This window comes from Hyperoodon ampullatus, assembly GCF_949752795.1.
Source record: "Hyperoodon ampullatus genome assembly, chromosome: 10".
In the NCBI taxonomy this organism is placed as follows: Eukaryota; Metazoa; Chordata; class Mammalia; order Artiodactyla; family Ziphiidae; genus Hyperoodon; species Hyperoodon ampullatus.
The window spans coordinates 6,012,361-6,032,561 of NC_136923.1; the positions used below are offsets into that span (position 1 = coordinate 6,012,361).

At 42.8% G+C, this 20,201-nt stretch overlaps 1 protein-coding gene across 1 annotated transcript in view; it reads right to left on the reverse strand.

The window, feature by feature from the left end:
* Positions 1–18,074, reverse strand: part of SYN2 (synapsin II) — a gene marked incomplete at both ends in the record, with an annotated part of 163,144 nt that extends 145,070 nt beyond the window's left edge. Inside the window, one exon of the mRNA XM_079712054.1 lies at positions 17,686–18,074. Within this exon, the coding sequence (XP_079568180.1) occupies positions 17,686–18,074 (389 nt within the window). The remainder of the gene's footprint in view (positions 1–17,685) is intronic.
* Positions 18,075–20,201: the final 2,127 nt, after the last annotated feature.

A 20,201-nucleotide genomic window follows, 5' to 3' on the forward strand; every position in this document is an offset into this window, starting at 1 on the left:
ATGCCTAAAGGCCCCCCACCTATAATTTTTCCATCGAGCTACAAAATTGCTATGACTGTATTAGCACAATTATTCTGCTTTCAGAGTCATGAAATGGACACAACGTGAGTTTTGAATTCAGACAAAGATTCAAATCCTCACTTACCACTTTCCAGCTATATGCAACTTCGGGGAAGTTACTTAACTACCTTTTCATATGTAAAATGGTGATAACAGCTCTTTTAAGGTGCAAGGAGTCAATGAGGTAATGTATGTGAAGTGCCTGCTCACAGTAACTTTTCAGTCAATGTCAGCTCACTTCTTCTCACTATTTTGTAAAATGGATGAAGCTGACATTGGCCCCAACTGGGCAGATACTGTGCCCCAATCTGAAACCCGTCCTCAATCAGGATAGGACTCATGGGATATAGGGACATCTCAAGGGCACAAACGAAAAGAGAGGGCAAATGGGTGAGACACCCTTCATACATGTTTAACTGGGAACCTGATTCCTAACCTAATGCAATTCATAGGCTCATTATTATCAGGCTCTGAGGCTCTCTAGGCAGGGAGATGAGTGTTTGACAGGGGGAATGAAAAGCCACGCTGCTCCAATTACCACGAATGTAATACATTACAAATAAACATACGCTTCCAGGGACAGAATGAGGAGATCCATTATGGAGAAGAGCTGGGAAGTCGGAGCCACGAGTCTGACTCTAATTTTTCACACAGGAGGTAAAATTACAATCTTCCACTTCCACCCCTGACGATGAGTTTAAATGGAAAGGACACCACTGAGTTTATCACAGCGTGGAAAGTCACTGCCCAGCAGCAAAGCCTCCCCCACCCCTCTACCCTCTCGTTTTACACAAGTATCACACATATATATCCAGCACTCTGAGCCAATTAAGAAGAAGAAATTAATGTAGACCCAGGCCACCAAGGTTCCCTCTATTCAGAGTCACTTCTGAGTATGTGAGCATCACCACTGCCATAGCTCCTATGCAAAAACACTGCTGTGTGGATCAGGGATCCTGAGTCTAAAGAAGCCCCAAATGAATGAAACAGGGCTAATTCAAATGATACTTAACTTCTTCATTAGCCCTCAAATGCTCAAGTCCCTTTACAAAGAGGCCTCGTCGCCTAGCTTTCCTCCTTCTTCCCCTTTCCATCATATACAATATCTATACCAAGAACACAATATTTCCAAAATAGAAATGTTTTTCCATGCCTTCCTGCCTTATTTCTCTACCTGAAATGCCTTATCTCCCCAATCTCCTAATCCACCTAGTGAAACTCTACTCTTCCTTTAAGTCCAGCTCAGATGCCTCCTCTTTGGTGAATCCTTCCCCAACCTCCTACCCTAGGCAAAATTCATTGCACCCCCTCCATTCCCTCACAGTGGCCAGAGGAAAGCATGACCACAGAGGAAAGAGGAAGCCTTGTATACATATTTTTAAAAAATGTAAAGGGTGAAAATTTTGCTCATTTCAGTTTTGTCACTCATAATCTTTCATAAGGTTTTCACAAAGTGATACATTGACTTAGTAGATATCACCTAGTCTAGTGTATTTCAAGCATGTACTTGTCATATAATCTTTCACTTTAAAATCTCAGGAGGAAGCTCAATACATACACAACAAATAAAACCAGAGCTGCTCTGTTTATAATAATATACAGAGGATTCAAAGTATCTTCTGCTTGAGTCTTCCCACAGTAAACCTTAAGGACGGCCCATGTAACTACTAACCCCAGTCCAATGAATGCCCTCTTTCTACAAATTAGAAAACCCATGGCTTCCCTGGTGGCACAGTGGTTAAGAATCCACCTGCCAATGCAGGGGACAGGGGTTCGAGCCCTGGTCCAGGAAGATCCCATATGCTGAGGAGCAAGTAAGCCCGTGCGGCACAATTGCTGCGCCTGTGCTCTAGAGCCCGTGAGCCACAACTACTGAAGCCCACGCGCCTAGAGCCCGTGCTCCGCAACAAGAGAAGCCACTGCAGTGAGAAGCCCCCACTCGTTGCAACCAGAGAAAGCCCACACAGCAACGTAGACCCAACGCAGCCAAACAAATAAAATAAATTTTAAAAATAAATAAATAATAAAGGAAAAAAACTTTACAAATTGACAAATTAAAAAAAGCAAAAAAAAAAACCCGGGTCAAGAGCAGGTAGATGTGATATTCAAAAGCATACAATTTAGTATTAGGGTCAGGACCTAGGTCTCCTGCCTTCTAACTCTTTCTGTGATATGTCACTCCTGTCTTCCTAGTCTTGAGGGGGAAAACAGCTACAGGAAGAAAGCTGGTAAGAGAGAAATAAGAGGCTTGGCTAGGGTTAAAAATTCCATGGGAGCTTCCTCCGTCGTCCTGCCAGCTGGAGCAGAGGATGTGCCAGTATAATATCTACCTTGAGATCTTAATGACCGGCTGCTAAGTGATTCAGTGGGGAAGCAGAGAGGGCACAAGGCGGGGGAGGTGCCTGGTTGGGAGGCTGCTGTTTACAGTACTAAGTCTCAGAAGGGGGCTACCTATATGATGGGACTTCATGGTCCCCAAGAAGAGCCTCCTCTATCCACCAAAAAACCGAAAACACCTCACTGACAAACTGCAGTTTTATGTGATGTCATTGTTTGGATTCAAGCAGATCTAGATTGGATTCTAGACAGCAAATATGAGCTGCCGAACCTGTGAGTCTCAGTTTTCTGGCCTGTAAAATCAATGTGATAACACTGATCACACAGTTTACATGAGTATTATCTTGATTAAATGAGACAATGTAAGTAAAAGCACCTAGGCAGTATCTGGTATGTGGCAGGCCTTCAATAACCAGTACAGTCAGCCCTCTGTATCTGAGATTCTGCATCTGCAGATTCAACCAACTGGGGATCACAAATAGTTGGGAAAAAAATTCCAGAAATTTCCAAAAAGCAAAACTTGAATTTGCCATGCAGCAGCTATTTACATAGCATTTATATTGTGCTAGGTATTATATGTAATCTAGAGATGATTTAAGGTATACAGAAGGATGTGCATAGGTTATATGTAAATACTTCACCATTTTATACAAGGGAGTTGAGCATACATAGATTTTGCTGAGGGGGGGCTGCTGGAACCAATCCCCTGTGGATACAGAGGGAAGAATGTAGTTCCTTTCTTCCTTTATGCTAGATATAGCCCTCTCTGTTCAAGTTTCTTACAACATAAAAGCCTTTGAAATTTTAAATACTATAATACTGAGTTATTATGGACTGAATCTTTTTGTCCCTTGCCAAAATCCATATGTCGAAGCCCTAATCCTTAATGTGATGGTATTTGGAGGTGGGGAGTTTGGGAGGTAATCAGACTTAGATAAGCTTGTAAGGATGGAGCCCCTATTATGGAATTGGTGCCCTCATAAGGAGTTGAAGAGACCAGAGCTCGCTCTCTCTCTCTGCCATGTGAGGATAAAGAAAAAGGGCATCTACAAGCCAGGGAGAGGACTTTCAACAGAACTTGATCATGCTGGCACCCTGATCTGGGAGTTTTAGCCTCCAGAACTGTTAGATATAAGTAACTGTTCATTAAGCCACCCAGCCTATGGTATTTATTATAGCAGCCCAACCTAACTAAGACACAAGTATTGGTGAGGAACTCTTAAACTCTCCTAACAGCAGTGTAAACTGGTAAACTCTGTAAAACTCTATAAAGTACTTGGAAGTATCTACTAAAGCTGAACTTGCATATGCTCTATAACCCAGCAGATTCTACTCCTGGGTAGGAAACAAGAGCTTATATTCACCAGAAGACATGTAAAGGAACTCTTCATAGCAGTATTATTCATAGTTGTTCCCAAACTGGGAGCAACTTAAGCATCCATCAACAGCAGAATGCATAAATAAATTGTGATATATTCATACAATGAAATACAAATGAGCACTGAAAAAGAATGAACTAATGCTCCATACCAGAAAACAGAAAAATCTCATAAACATGATGTCAAACAAAAGAAGCCAGACATAAAAGAGTTTGTACTGATTCTATTTATAGAAAGCTCAAAACCAGGCAAAATTAACATATATTGAAGGAAGCCAAAATAGCGGTTACCTTTTGGGGAAGGAGAAGTAATGACTGAAGGGGGTTATAAGCTTAGCAGGTGCTGGATATGTTGTATATCTCGACTTGGGTCATACTTTATACTTTGTAAAAACTCATTGAACTATTAGTATTTGTGCACTTTTATACTTCAACTTTTAAAAAGTTTACAGGGAAAACAAACCTCTGGGAGATATAACAGACTGAAGGTCATAACGTCCCAGAGCTCCTTCAGCCTGGGACTATACTCTCTGACATCCTTGTATCCACTCCTTTTCCACGGCCATGGTCCTATTAGAAGCCTCCAGTCTCTCATAGATGGAAAACCAAAACATGCCTCTAAATTGGTCTCCAGCCCTGCACAAGTTCTTCCTCCTCCCCATTTTCTACAGTGTCCCCAGATAAACCTTACTAAGCACGGCATTGATCAAATCACTCCCCTGTTCCAAGACCTTCACTATTGCCCACTGACTACCTCTGAGTTTTGCATTCAAGGTTGTCCTTATTGGATCCTAATCTACTATTCCAGGATCAGCTCATGATTCCTCCATATCTTAACCCACTGCCTCAATCAAATCACTTACTGCCTCCGAACACGGCCCATGCTTTTGCCATGTTCATGTTGTTTTTACTCTTCTTTTTGCTGTGCTTCATTCTCTAGGAAAAGGACTTGGGCAGAAAGAAACTAATCATTTGGTAAAGTGATAAAAAGCTTAACAAAGTCTATTCAGTCCCTAAAGCTACCCAACCACATCCTCCATCCTTCCTCACTATTTCCTTGGGGGGAAAATAATACTTTAGAAACTTCTATTTCATCTTCAAGTGATAAAGATTGACTGAAAAATATGAAGACTAAATCTAGCTCTTGGCAAAAAATAAAAGTAACTTTATCCCTCTGCTCCTTGGTTACCTACATGATGGTGATGATAACAATGATTTTTTAATTCACATGGCACTTTAGAGTTTACAAAGCACTTTTATAACCTATTTTATTTAAATAAAGTCTCACAACAACCCTGGAAAGTATGCATTCTCATCCACACTTACACATAAGGACACCAAAGCTCAGGTGACCGCTAAGATTACATTCCTGTTCTCATGTTCCTGGGATTCTCTGCAATAGATGAGGTTTATTCTTGACAACTTCCTACTACTCTTCTGAGCATCTCTCTCACCCCCTCTCCACTCCTCCATCACCAGGTATCTATTTTTTATTCCACCCCTATAGAGTATTGCTCTCGTATTGTGGTTATAATCTCTGATATGTTGCCTGAGACCACCACGGCATGGATGGTATTTATAAATCCTAGAAGTATTTATAAATTCCAGGAGGTATCCTTTACAGGTATTTATAAATTCCTAGAGGCCTCCAAGATTAGAAAGTCATTCAGAACCAAAGAATGAATTTTAAATGGTGAAGATGTGAGAATGATATTTAGGGAAGGAGACTGTCCCAAGAAAGTCATATTCCTTCAACAATTTTTTGAGGCCTATCATTGGCCAGCCTGCTAAATGCTGAGTCAAAGAGTAAAACATGGTCCTTGCCCTGAAGGAACTCACAGCCCAGTGCAGACCCCACAGGTGTCAGTCCTACACAGAGTACTGACTCTAGCTCAAAGAATCTGACCCTTAACGCCACAATCACAGAAGTTTTTTGTCAAATTAGAGCAAATCCCCAAGAAGACATTCTATGCAGTTATCCATTCCTCTTCATTGACAATGAATATCCCATTCAAAATCAAACTGTCAAGTTAGCAAATCAACCAGTAAAATGCCAAAAAACCAGGGCAATCATTTCACATAATATATTTATTAACAAACATTAGGGAAAACATTCAACTCATCTGTACTCATAGAAATACATGGTAAAATAGCCAAATACTGCTTTTATACCTATTATATCAACACTTAAAAAGATAATACTGCATGCTGAAAAGTGAAGTGAATATAGTTGATGGACTGCAAACTGGAAAAACCTTTTATAGGAAGCAATATAGCAGTATCTATCAAAAGCTACATATATCATCATAATTTTTTTTTAAGCAACCCTCAGAAAGGCATAGCCCCAGTGTCCCAAAGGCATTCGAAGTGTCAGTGATCAATGTGTCCTGCAATTCTCATTAATTCTGGCAACTAATTGCGTTCTTCATTGAGGTTTGAGCCAAGAGAGCCAACGCTAAGAGTCCTATTATCATAATCTTTGATCAAATAGTTCATTTCCTGAAAACTGAGAATGCCTATGGTATTATTACATAATAATGTTGAAAAATTGGAAGTCAACAGTTCTCTAATAGAAACATAATTGAATAAATCATGGTACAACAGTTATTAAAACATATAATAATTATTAAGACTGTATGGCAATATGTAAACATTATTTACAAGTATAAAAAACAAAATATGAAATTATAGCTAGACAACAATCACAGCTATGTAAAAATATGCCTGCATTTGGACAAATATTGGAAGAGAACATAAAAATGTGACAACAGCTGCTCTATTGCTATGGTGAAATTATGAGACAAACATGTTCTATTTAAAACTTCGTTTAATCATGTTGATATAATAATAAATCATACTTCATTACACTGCTTGCTTAATTGGCTATCTTCCCAAATAAACCATAAGCTTTGTGAAGACAGGACAACGTCTCTTGTGTTCAGCATTATAGCACTAGTTTCCATGGAATACTTCATGAAGGAATTAATGAGATAAATGGGAAACCTCAAAATAATCCCCAAGAAGGAGAAAGGAAGTAGACCAGTAAAAACAAACAAAAGGTGGGAATTCCCTGGCAGTCCAGGGGTTAGGACTTTGCGCTTTCACTGCCGAGGGCCCGGGGTTCCATCCCTGGTCGGGGAACTAAGATCCCACATGCGCGAGGCCAAAAAAACCAAACCTAAACAAAAGGCTGATCTCTATGCCTGTTTTTAAGCTCTAACTATGGGAAAAACCAAATCAACTCATTGAAGAATCTCTGGGAAGTCTTTCTTCCCTCAAGGCCACCATCCAGACCTTTGCTCTTGAAGGGTCTGGAGAAAGGCACAGGTTCTGCTACGTGGACACAGCAGCAGGGTGCTGCCACGATATTCAGGGAACATGTGGAGTCAGAAGGGACTGGAGCTTCAGATTCTTTCTCTACCCCAAACTGACTGCCCTTTGACTCCCAGAATCTTGCAAATAACTATAGCTGGAATTAAGGGGAAGAGGGAGGGGGCTGTAGCGAGAGGGACCGGCTATGTGGGAAAAAAAAAAAAAGGCAGAAAAAAATTGATCGGCGGGGAATAGTCTTTTTAGTAGGAATTTAAGTCTGATGCCACCCTGAGCTCTGGCTAAGAAATAAATTTCCAGGTACAAAAGGAAAATAAGAAGCTTTAAAGGAATTGAGCTCTGGAGTGAAAATCCCCTCTCCTGACAACTTAAAATCAGTCTGAAATACACCAGAGGCACCAGAAGGACTCTAAGTCATCAGAGTATTATAAGCATTAACAAAAAACACATAGGGAAAGGAGACAATCTTTAAGTTATTTTTCAACCAACCTACGCAGCACCTGTCACAGACCATACAGGCACTTTCCAGCTTAAGCAATTTCTTATCTGTTCTTGGTGCTTAGAGGCAAAAGGATCATAATTGATTAACACAGAGCTCAGAAAGTTTAGCTGCACAGAGGAAAGGGGCACTGAGTAAGGAGAAAAGGGTACAGAGAAAGAAGAATCTAGATTTTACATACAGCTCTACCTATTTCATGTTGTAACTCTAAGCAAACCACACTCTCTCTGAGCCTTGGTTTCCTAATCAAAACCGGCAACTATACCAACTTACCTCACAAGGTTCAGGTGACAATTAAATTAGATGATACATGCAAGTCGAAGTATATAACAAACTATAAAGTTTTACTTAAACATGTGACCTAATTACAGAATCACATATGCTACAGTTTTCTTCCAGGATGAAAGTTCAGTTCAGTGCATTTTTCAACCTGATCTGAGTGTAGAAGTCATCTGGTGGCTACAGGAAAACCAATCTCATCCCTCTTTGCCAAGTTTTTTCTTTTAAAGAGTAGACTTTTCATGTGGGTGCGGGGCAATAAAGAATGATTCTCTTCTTCCCCCAATCTTAATGCTAGAACTGCACTATTCATTACTTAGGGTCAGAGAAGATTTTCTATTTTTTCCAGCTTCTATGAAAATGTAAAAACCTGTGAAAAGGGATTGCCAACAGCCATTAACAACTCACACTGAGCAAAGATTAACTCAGCCTGCTGAAAATAAAAAGCTAGGAAATAAGGATGCCAACAACAATCTGGCCAATTCCCAGGAACCTCTGGATTTCAAGAAGGTTCCAACCACCAACCACTAAAATTTCCCCCCAATTCCCATATTGCAGCATCTAAAAATCTCTCAGACTATTTCTTACACTGAAAAACAAGACCTCATGTCCCAATTTTGTTTTAGAAAATATGTTCACCTCTGGAAAGGGTCCCAGGTCACACGAGTCCATGGACACAGAGTGAAAGGCATCAGTGGGGGGGAGAAGACACAGAAAACTGAAAAAACAAAATTCACCATTTCCACAGTTCTGACTAGGATCAGCAGCCCTGATACTAGGGAAAAACCTATTTTCTCCCCCAAATTTTTACTCCTAATTAACTAGAAAAACTGCCCATGACAATACTTAAGAGGAAATTAAGTGGGGAATTCTTCCTCATATCTACTCTCAGTCCCACCTGTTGCTACAGTTTCAGTCCATATATATTTAAATCTGTTGCGTATGTTACAGTTTGCAATCTGACCTCACAACAATCCTATGAAGAAAGTAGGGCAGCTTTTATTACTCCAATTTTAAGGATGAGGAAACTGAGATTCAGAGAAGAATAGAAGCTTGCTATGGTTGAATTAAACCCAGACTTTCTGACTCCAAATCTCCTGTGCTGTCCAAAACACCACGATGTTTCTTGAGGTCTTTTGGCTCCAGTCTTGCCAGAGAAGATAAATACCAGTCCCATCCTTCCTGTGACCACCTTCCATGGCTCTGTTCACTGGCTTTTTGTGTCAAATCTAGCAGTTTCTGCAAGAGAATCCCAAGGTAGCACTAAGGGGAAATCATTAAACTAAACACCCATGGAAAACAAAGTTTAATAAATGGCTGGAAGAACTAACATTATTGTTCACTTAACACAAGCTTCCAACTAAATTAGCTCACCATCTAGCTCTATGGCACCTGCAACTCAGTCTAGGAAGCCCACAGCAAAATACAAAAGATCCAAAGGCAGAGAGCTAGGTGGGAGTCCTAACTCTGTCACTTCCTGACTATGTGACCTTGGGTAACCTCCCCATCTTAATTCCTTCATATGTAAATGAAAATAACATTAATTACTGCCCCACAAATACTGTCGTATGGAGGATTAAATGAGACAATGGATGTGACAGTGCTCAAAGTATAAAGTTTCTACAAATAAGCCATCTCAAAAACATCTTCCCCCAAGACTGTTTCAAAACATTAGTAATCATTGTTTTCTAAACTATGTGCAACAAACTCCTCCAGCCAAAATGAAGGAATATTCATTTAGGCTTGCCCTATTTTTCAAAATTACTTTTAGTGTCACAGAAACCTGTCTACAAATGACTTTACTTGACTTGAAGGCTCCTATAAAGACTCATATGGTAAGCTGTTACCTCAAAGTTGCTATGAAAATCTGCTTGTCATGGTGGAACTTTTATTGAACATTTCCCAGGTCCCAGTCACATTAGGCATTTTGAGAGTTTATGTCAATTGATTCTCCTAAGAATGAGAAATACTTTATCTCCTCTTTATAGATGAAGAAACTGAAGTTCACAAAGAACAAGAAATTGCTCGAGGTAAAACAGGTGTCCGTGTCACTGAGGAAAAGAAACACCAAGGTGTTTAGTGGCAAGGAGAAATTTGGAACACTGTTACCTAGTGATTATACAGCATGGTGGATAAGAGCGTGGTCTCGGAGCCGCACTACCTGGATTCAAATCCTGAATTCACTATGCGTTTACTCATTTGCAAAATTAGGTTAATAACAGCAATCTATTTCATAACTTAGTAAATCAGTTAATACATCTACTTAGAACACCTACCTAGCACATTGTATACTCGACACATTAGATATTATTGCCATCATTTCTCCCACCCTGCTTATCCAAACCTCTCTCCCTCTTTTCCCTGCCCTGAAACCTCTGTGCTGACTAGCCTAAAGCTTCCTTACACACATTTTACTCACTGTTGTTTATGATTCTGCTCTTTCTCTTCCTTTTAACTGAAATGCCTCTCTCCTTCCTCACCCACCTAAATCTCACTCAGCCTTGAAAGCCTAGCTCAGACCTAGCCCCTTCTGTGAAATATTTTCTGACTTCACCAGCCCACAGTGATTTCTTCCTTCTCTGAACAACTCTTTATACTGTCAAACGATCTAACCTTTAGAAATCACTTGACTTCTAAAGTGATTTCTAAAGGACTCTGAAGATAAATGATTTAGCTCAAATCCCTAATTTTTGAAATAGAAAAAGCGGCTTAAAGTGTTAAACTGCCTATGATGACACAAAAAGTTACATGGCAGAGTAGAGGCTTGACCCAGATATTTTAAATGTTTGCGATGCTCTTTCCACTAGACAATGCTAATTTTGTCTTCCTTGAGATTCCCTACAAGTTCTCAAAAGTGAAAGTATGTATTATGTAATTGTCTGATTCCAAGTATTTCACTTACTTTGTAGCCTTCATGGAAACTAACACACTGGAGTTAGTAGCTCTTTGCTAACTGATTAGCAGATCAGTCTTTCACTGTTACCCTTTTGCCCCACAGTTAAAATGTTAGTAAACATAGGACTCTATAGAACTTAAATTCTCATCATCGGCTATTCCTCAGGGGGTGATAGGGACTGCAGAGGGAATTATATCCATATGTGTCCCTGAGTCACATCACAGGGTCCAACAAGAACAACAAAAAACTCATTCTATATCACTGAAACCTGGAAGTGTAAAAGAAAACAGTCTTCAGTTGTGCTATTATTAATATTAGGGCCCTCTAAGGATTCAAGTCCACAAGAGAGAAAGGGGACTTCAATTTCCCCCCCACAAAGCCCAAGCCTCTTTTTGTAGGATTAAATCGGGCTAAAGTTACTGCATAAAGTTGTTAGACCCCTTGAGCGGAGAAACAGATGAGAGGTATATATCCTGGAAAGGGATTAAAGCTGTGCTTGGGAGGAATGGAATGGAAGAATGGTCCTGGACAGAAAGAAAAAAGAAAGAACAGACTCTAAAATCTGAGAAAGGCTCCAGTAAACAAAGACATCTTAGTGCCTAGGCTGAGAGAGGGGAGGAAGCAGAGAGCACAATAGCTGTTCTCCAGAGAGGAAGGAAGAGCAAGCGTGGGGTGTTCACGCACATCAGAAAAGGGCAAGCCGGAGAGCTTAACAGCTATTTAATATTTGGAAAGCGACTACTTTTATGAGTTTGTTTGTTCATCATTATGAAGATAAAATGAGACATTGGGTATGAATATGTTGTGCAAACTGTACAACACAGTGCACATGGCAGGGATCAGGAAATAAATGCTGTTAGCCAACACTTCAACATATGTATACAAAAGTTCTTAGAGCTATCAGGGAGACAGGAATTCAACCACAGGTCCACAATTCCCATTACTGAGTAGGAAACATACACAGTGAGCATTACAGGATTAGCCCCTTTTTTTCAGAATACCACATGGTAGCAACACTGTAAGAAAGGGGTACTGAATGGAGAGTACTCGAAGATGAGCTTTTCATCCAAGGACATGTTGAGCCATGTACTGACCTATGCCTCCCCTTCCAAAGATTTACAAGCATTACCACATAGAATAAATCATAGAGCTAAAGCTTTTGAAAGAAAATGGCACAAAAACTATAACATGGAAATAATGTAGTGCTGTAAAGGATCTTAGAGAATGTTTCAATCCTCTCACTTGACAGAGTTTAGAAAATCAAACTCCAAAGAGGCAAAGTGGTTTATCAAAGAATACACAGTGGCACATTTTTAATGGTACAAACATTTCTAACCACCACATCTTCATTCCTCTCTGCTCCCACAGCATCCTATGCATACTAATTACCATACTGTACTAAAATCCTATTTAAATGTCTGTCCTCTCCCCTACTGGACTGGAAGATCCCAGGGGACAAGGCCTATGCCCAACTTGACCTTATATCCCCAGCACCTGGCTTGTGTTTACATGCTCCACTGCACTGAACATATCCTAGTTAAAACTGTTTTGTAAATTTGAGGGGAAGGTAGGCAATTCTGGAAAACTTGCTAATTAGGCCTCCATTACATTTTGCTTAGCAAGATATCGAAAAGGCTAATGTTACCATAGACCTCAACTTGGGTACAGAAAGACAGGAAGCAATCTTAGGCAGACAGGGACACTAAGGTAAAAATGGGTCCCTGAAAGCAAGGTCATCATAGTAGCGCAGTCCTACTAACTTTATTATATCGTTGGAGTTTGATGACTAGGTCTCTAATTAAGAGTCTCCTTCAACCATTTTACACTGACCTTTGCTGAAACAACAATAACACAAATAAGACAGTGAAACTGCTAGTGGGGATATAGTGCAATATGCTCATGTGGTTCTTTTTTAAGCACTTACAACTCCACAGTGACTCTTTAAAAGCAGCAGACACAAACAGAATATTCAAGGAGGAAAAAATTTAAATTTAAAGAATCTACTCATAAAGTAACTTAAGAGTCAGAAGATGCGAATTCTGGTTTCCATTCTCTCACTAACTTCTTATTTGACCTTGGGCAAATCGTTCCATTTCTCTGGGCTTAGAAGAAAGACTGAAGTTCTAGATCCTAGTTCTGAGTAAATTTGAACAAGCCACTTTGCTTCTTCAGAACAAGATTTCCCCCATTTATGGGACTTCCCTGCTGGCACAGTTGTTAAGAATCCACCTGCCAATGTAGGGGACACGGGTTCGAGCCCTGGTCCTGGAAGATCCCACATGCCGCGGAGCAACTAAGCCCCTGCACCACAACTACTGAGCCTGTGTGCCACAACTACTGAAGTCCGCACACCTAGAGCCCGTGCTCCACAACAAGAGAAGCCACCACAATGAGAAGTCCGCGCACCGAAACGAAGAGTAGCCCCCACTCGCCGCAACTAGAGAAAGCCCGTGCACAGCAACGAAGACCCAACGCAGCCAAAAAAATAAATAAATTTATTTTAAAAATTTCCCCCATTTATAAAGTAACCCGGATTATCTTCCAGCACTAATGACCTAGAATTCTAAGCTATAAGCTACTGTTGCTATGAACAATGAAATTCAATGTAATCAGTATGTTTGCGTTAGAAACAGGACAGGTAGATAAAATATTTGGCAGAGAGAAGCCTCAAACCTCACTGGAGCTTTCCCCCCAGTTCAAATGTTTTTCTAGAACTACACACAAGCACTGGTCCAGACTTCTGTACTTCCCCTATTCTTAATGAAATGCCCAAAGACTGACCAGAAAAGAATGGGAACCGGCGCTTCCCAGATAATGCATCAATCGAGTCTCTTCGTTGTCTCCCTCTTTTCTACCAGTGCACTTTCCTTATACCATCCACTGTCTGGACTGTCTGAGGCAACCTATCTCTTTTGATTTAAATTCTTCAAGGCTCAGGTCAAATCTCACTATTTCCATGAAGCATTCCCTTCCCATTCTAGCCCACATCCATCTCTCCCTCTTTTAAACGTCTACAGTACAATACATTGTTGTGGTAGGGATTAAATGCTATTTGTAAAGAGCTCGGTACCACATGTGACATATAGCAGTTGCTCAAAAAGTGACAGTACTTGGTGTTGTTGCCACATCTTTAGCACTAATCACATACCCTTTAGTTCAGTGCATCTTAAATTTAATGTGCATGTGAATCACCTGGAGATCTTATTCAAATGCAAAGTGTGATTCAGTAGGCGTCAGGTGGGACCCGATAATCTGCAGTTCAAAAAGCTCCTGGTTGATGCCTATTCTGCTGATCCAAGGACCATAGTTCAAATACAAGGGGAAGTTTTTAGTAAACTTTTTTTTTAATGTATTTATCTTGTCTATCCAGCCAGATGGAAAGATCTTAGAAGAGAGATACTATGTCTCATTTTTCTTAGCATATATACTCTATACAGAGGTGTTCAATAAACATCTGTGGACTTATCAAATCTGCAATCTCTAGATACTCTAGATAATCTCTAGAATGCCTGTTATACTGATTTTCAAATTCAAACATTGAGACATTCGAGGTTGAAAAAGCTCACTTGGTCACTGGAATTGGAATCACTGGAACAGAGGCAGGGGAGAATCTGAGAGAAAACTTACCTCATAACCAGTGAGAAGGTAAAACACAGAAGAAACAATATATACAAATGGACGCTTGTTCCTTGTTTAAGCACAAAGATTGTTAAAATGCAATCTTAACTGCACTTCTAATTTAGGTACGAACCTTGAAAGAAGACATGCATTTTCAGGCATACATATATATATATTTTTAACTAGTAATAATTAACTAAAAAGGTATATAATGAGCTTGATATCACATTTTAGTGGAACAGAAATATTTTTCAGTGATCCGTTAATGTGCAATTAACCTAAAGATCTCAGGCAACCAATGAAAACACATTTCAAGCAAAAGAAAGAAACACCCTCCGATTTTCCCATCAACCTGGTCAGTGATAAGATCCCCAGATTCCATTGCCCACAATTACACTACAGAAATTCAAAAGAATCTGCTGTGTATCAAGGCTGCTCTGAGAGGCTGCCTATTTTAAGCCCTCCTTTAAATCTCCAATTATTTAAATACTTGTTAAAACCCTCCGTATTTTAGCATTCCATAATTCAAATGGGGCCAATATTCTTAAATTTTACTGGGAGGCTATACTCTGACTTCCTATTCAAGCACCAGGAAAATAATATCGGGCATGTATGACACCTGCTCACAGAATACTATCTAGGTAGCTTAAACTGTGAGACAAATCTATTAAAATCAGTCTTTAGAGCAAAAAGCACCTTTTTAAGTCACTGAGCTTGTCATAAACAGGCATCTGTGCCTTAACTCATAGAGACCTTTCAATAAAGCCACTCACCAATATTTAACTGAGATGTTTTTAACAAATACAGACACCTTAAAAGAAGACAGACTCTGCAAAATTCTGAGAACTGCCATTAAGCACAGAAACACAGAAGCACAGAACTGCTGTCAAGCACTAGACTCAAACTGGGTTTATGAGTTTTAATAAATCAATGTTATTACTTTAGAGAAAATCAGAAAGCAGTTGGGAATCAGCCTACAGGAAAGTGGCTTCTATTTCTTCCATCAGAAGTCTAGTCTCCTGGGCAAGGCAAATTCTGTGGTTCATGCCAGGCAGGCAGTCTTCCTAGAGAATAGTACTATCCGAGGAGAGTTTCAAATCCCAAGCCACTGAAGCAGTTATAAACGCATACCCATACAAATGAGTGTCTCCCTACTTGCGGGTACCTAACGAGTAATTACACCCAAAACAAATGTCTTCAACAGGAAAGGAGATCAGGACCAGGTATAGGAGGGTCAGATTCTTGCAGAAAAAATGAAGCACCAGTTTCATTCTCATTTCTCCCCTCCTTTTCCTGGTCTTTCTTCAAGACTCATCCTTTGTGAAGCTTTCTCCAATAACTCTGACCCTTACTCTCAATAACTCCAATCACTCCATTTATTGAAAGCCTGAAACACCAGTCTCAACTAATTATTCTAGATTCCTTTTTGTTGACTGTTTCATGTTTTCATTTTGTCTCCCAAATTTGAGCGAGTTCTCTGTAAGGCCCGTACACTGCCTAGCCCCTAGAGGGGGCCAATTATTAATATTGCTAATAATATAATAATAATAATGAGGCAATATAACATAATGGAATGGCAAAAGTGGAGTCAAATAGGCCTAAGTTCAAATTCTGGTTCTACCATTTGACTGTGAACACATTACTTACTTTCTCTAAGCCTCAGTTTGGTGGTGAAAATTCAACAAATATTAGTGCACCTAATACAGGGTTTGGCATACAACAGATGCTCAATAAAGCTTAGCTACCTTCCCTTCCCACTTAATAAGCACTTGTTGATTTGAACTGGGTTAGAGTAATTCTCCTAGGGGACTACCGACGGCCCCATCATATACTCTCTTACTTTCCGCATTACACTCTTGTGTGTGCCTGTGACATTTCCTTACAAAGGTCCCTTCAGGTTTTCTACTCTGCTGTCCTAAGAAAAAGCCAACTACACAAGTCAGCAGGAGGGCATCTCCACATCTACATCTCACTTTTTTATCACAGCCACGCCAGCACTCTCTCCGTCCGGGTCTCCCAGTGAGAAGATGATAGAGAGAGAAAACCAGGGAAGCAGCCAGAAGAGGAAATGGAGATAAACAGCTCTGTGGTCCCTCTGTGCCTCCCTCTTGGGAGGAAAGGCTTAAGTCTAGTCTCCAACCCCAACTCTTGTGAGGAAAGGAAAAAAACAAACAACAACAACAACAAAAAAAAACCCTTGCCATGTTCCAGAAGAAAAAGCAACCCCTTTTCCTCACCTCTTCACTTCTTCAAGCCCTTCACCAGTCAATTCCACTATCACCTCCCACCCTAACCATCCCCGGGGTCAACTTCCTCCTCCATAAAACAGAGCCTCTTTTAACTAATTTGTCTTAAATAGGCTTCATTCATGCTTTTCTCGACTAGAGGTCACATATTCCCTCAGCCTTCACCGTTCCAAGTTAGAATATCCCTTAAAAAATAAAAAAGAAAAAAATTTTTTAAGTTTCCCATCTTCTGCATTAAGGCACATCTCTTTTTATTTGTGTCCCTTTAATGATCCAGAATATTTAATGATGCAAAATACCTCGGTCATCATCCTTCCAGCTGGAAAAAGCCACCATCACTTCCACCCCAAAACACATACCTCCCCCCCCCCCAATTTTTTTAATCCACAAACTGGGGATTTGGGAAAATACAAGAATATTTGGGGCTGCAGAAAACACAAGAATTGTATTATTCTTAAACGAGTTCACCATGCTGCACGGGAACAAGTCCACGTACACCTGGGCTCCCACATTTGAGATCTAATCAACTCTGATGTCAGTACTGACACCAGCCTTAATCGGACCAAGTGAAAAAACACCCGCTCGTCCTCTCCCTTCCCCGCCCCCAAATACCCATTTCCATTCCTGATTCGCCCCGGGGCCCATAAAGCAGAACCTTTCTCGTTGGCCTTAATGTCCCTCAGGGGATCTGGGACCCTTTTCACGTCAGCTTTGATGTATCGAGGCAGAACAGTCTGTTCCCTCCACCCCTCCCTCAAAAAAAAAGACTATTTCTTAAGACTCTCCCCTGTTGGATAAAGTAGCTCCAGCATTTATGTGCTGGGGGGATTTGAGTCAACTGAGGGACTCTTTTACCACAGGCTTCACCTTTCCAGGTTGACCAGTGCCTCCCCCCGCCCTCGACACACACACACGCTCACTGGACCCCCTCTCCTCGCGGCGGGACCCCAGACCCTCCTTGTCGTTGCTCTGACACCTCCCTGGGAGCCGGAGCATCCTTGGAGCGGCCCCGAGCCCCGGGCGGCGGCGGCCGGTCACCTACCAGTCGGTGTGCGGCTCGTCGACGACCAGCAGCACCTTGGCCTTCCTGGCGGCGGCGGGCGCGGGCGCGGGCGCGTCCACCAGCCCGGCCGAGGCTGCCGTTTGCTTCACCGCCTGGGAGAGCGAGCTGAAGAAGCTGCTGCCCACCGACGGCGCCGGGGCCGGCTGCGGCGCGGGCTGCTGCGCGGGCGCCGGGGCGGGCGGCGGCCTCCGCTCGGGGCCCGGCGAGGCGACCGGGGGCGCAGACGAGGCCGAGGCCGCGCCCGGGCCGGGGGGCGGCGGCGGCGGCGGCTGCTGGGGCTCCGGCCGCTGCAGGTCAGTCATGTAGCCATTGGGCAGGTTGGCGATGAAGCTGCTGTCGGACAGCCGGCGCCGCAGGAAGTTCATCATCTGGCTTGAGGGGCTGAGGGCGCGCGAGGCGGCGGAGCCGGGAGGCGCGGAGGGCGAGACGGAAGCGGCGGCGGGGACTGAGGCGACTGAGGCGGCTGAGGCGGCAGAGGCTCGGTCCGCGGCGCGCGAGCCAAGCAGACAGCCGCGGCCAACTGGGCCGGGAGGGCGGGGAGGTGCGAGGCTCAGCGCCAGGGAGAGGGCGGGGCCGTGGGCGGGACCACGGGTTGCCCCGCCCCGCGCCGCAGAGCCGGCACCGCCCCAGACTCGCAGGCGGTGCAGCCGGCTGTGAGCAGCGGTCCTTCGGGGGTTGGGGACTCGCCTCCTGCGAGGAGGACCAGGCCTCCTGCGACCTGAGCGTGGCTCTCTGGGGAGGGCGTGGAAGCTAGTCCTGCTCCCCAAGAATAGGGACAAGGGAGCCCAGAGCCCCTACCACCTTTTTGACTGGGGGAGAAAAGAACCATGTCCCACCCGAGATGGAGGAGAGGGAAACTGTCCCCACTCCCTTTGGAGGAAAGAAAGGTGTCAACCTCCCCACCCTGAGGTGTGAACGAAGCCATTCCCCTCGCGCGCGCGCGCGGACATGCACACACACACACACACACACACACACACGCTGTAGTGAGAAATAATTTTCCCAAAGCTGAATGAAAGGTGCCATCCTCCCAACCCCCAGGTGAGGGAAGAAGGGATAATCCGCCCGCACTAACACACACACACACACACACACACCCTATGGTGAGATGAAAAAGAACTATCCCTTCCTCAATGCTGGGAGAGAAAGACATCCCCCTACCCTAAGGTGACAAGACAAGACCTAGTGGGGAAGCGAAGGGTCATCTCCTCTACTTTGGGGAGAAAGGGGGTGGGACACAGACCCTCTCCACCTGCCTTGGAAGGATGTGTGGGATGCACTTTCAACACCCGAACCTTAGGGATGGCTCACCTCAGAGCACCTACTCCTCTCCCCCATCTTTTGCACAAGAGAGAGGAAACATGTGTAAGTCTGGAGATCCCCCCATGCAGGACCCCTGAGTGGGATATCTAAGGCTCCGCCACCCCTTCTGCGTCCTTGCTTACAGGCATTGGTGCATCCTATGTAGTATCAAGAAGGTCACCTCTTCAAGATCTTTCTGTTTGTTTTTTTCCAGTTCATTCATTGGCCAGATCTGCCTCAACCTCCATGAAGGCTTTCTGATTACCGCCTTCTCATGGGCACTCCCTGAATCTTGTATGCCCCCTGAACCTTTGTTTTCACCTCTCAGGAGATATACTTTTAATCCCTATGTTGAATTGGAGCAGGACTCAGCAGATACACTTTACATTCAGACCACTCTGTGTGATACGTGACCTTGGGCAAATCAGCCCTCTGAGCCTCTTTTCCTGAGCTAGTAAAAGGAGATAACACTTTTCAAAGTTATTACACAGAGTAAGTGAGATCATGTATGTAAAGCACCTGGCACACAGTAGGCATTCTAGTAGTGGTGGCAAGATTCTTATTCTTATTGGAACTAGTTCTCAGTAAGTATTTATTGGGCTGAATGGAATCAATAAGCAGCTTGTCACTAATGTTGGCAGGCAGTTCTTGCTTCCTACATCCCAGCTGGCACTCAGCTTGGGAGCTGGAGATGCACAATCCAGCCCTTAGCCAGAGACAGTGATGTCCGAGAGGTCTTCGGTCAGCTATAGTAATACAGTGGCCCTCACATCTCCCATGTGCCAGGCATGGTTAGAGCTGGATAGACTGACATGAATGGAAAGTGTCCCCTGTTTGCGAGTTCACCGTCTATGTGGGCTAGGGGGAGAGTAGGGAGGACAGACAAAGAAACAATCACCAAAATAAGATGGGCGAGGTGTTTTAGGAGCACCAGAGAGCGAGGGATTCGTTCTGCCTGTGAGGCTTAGGGTTACCTTCTCAGAAGACGTGATATTTGAGATGGGTCTTGAGGCACCTGAAAGGGTTTACAAGTAGAGAAGAGGGAAAGCATTCAGACACAGAAGGCCTGCAGGAATGTTCCTTGATGACTCCTCCAGGAAGCCTCCCCTCAATCCTCCAGGGTGGGCTGTTTCAATGCCTGTGCTTGGTTTCGTCATAGCCCCTGAAGAAATGATAATAAAATATTCTGGTGA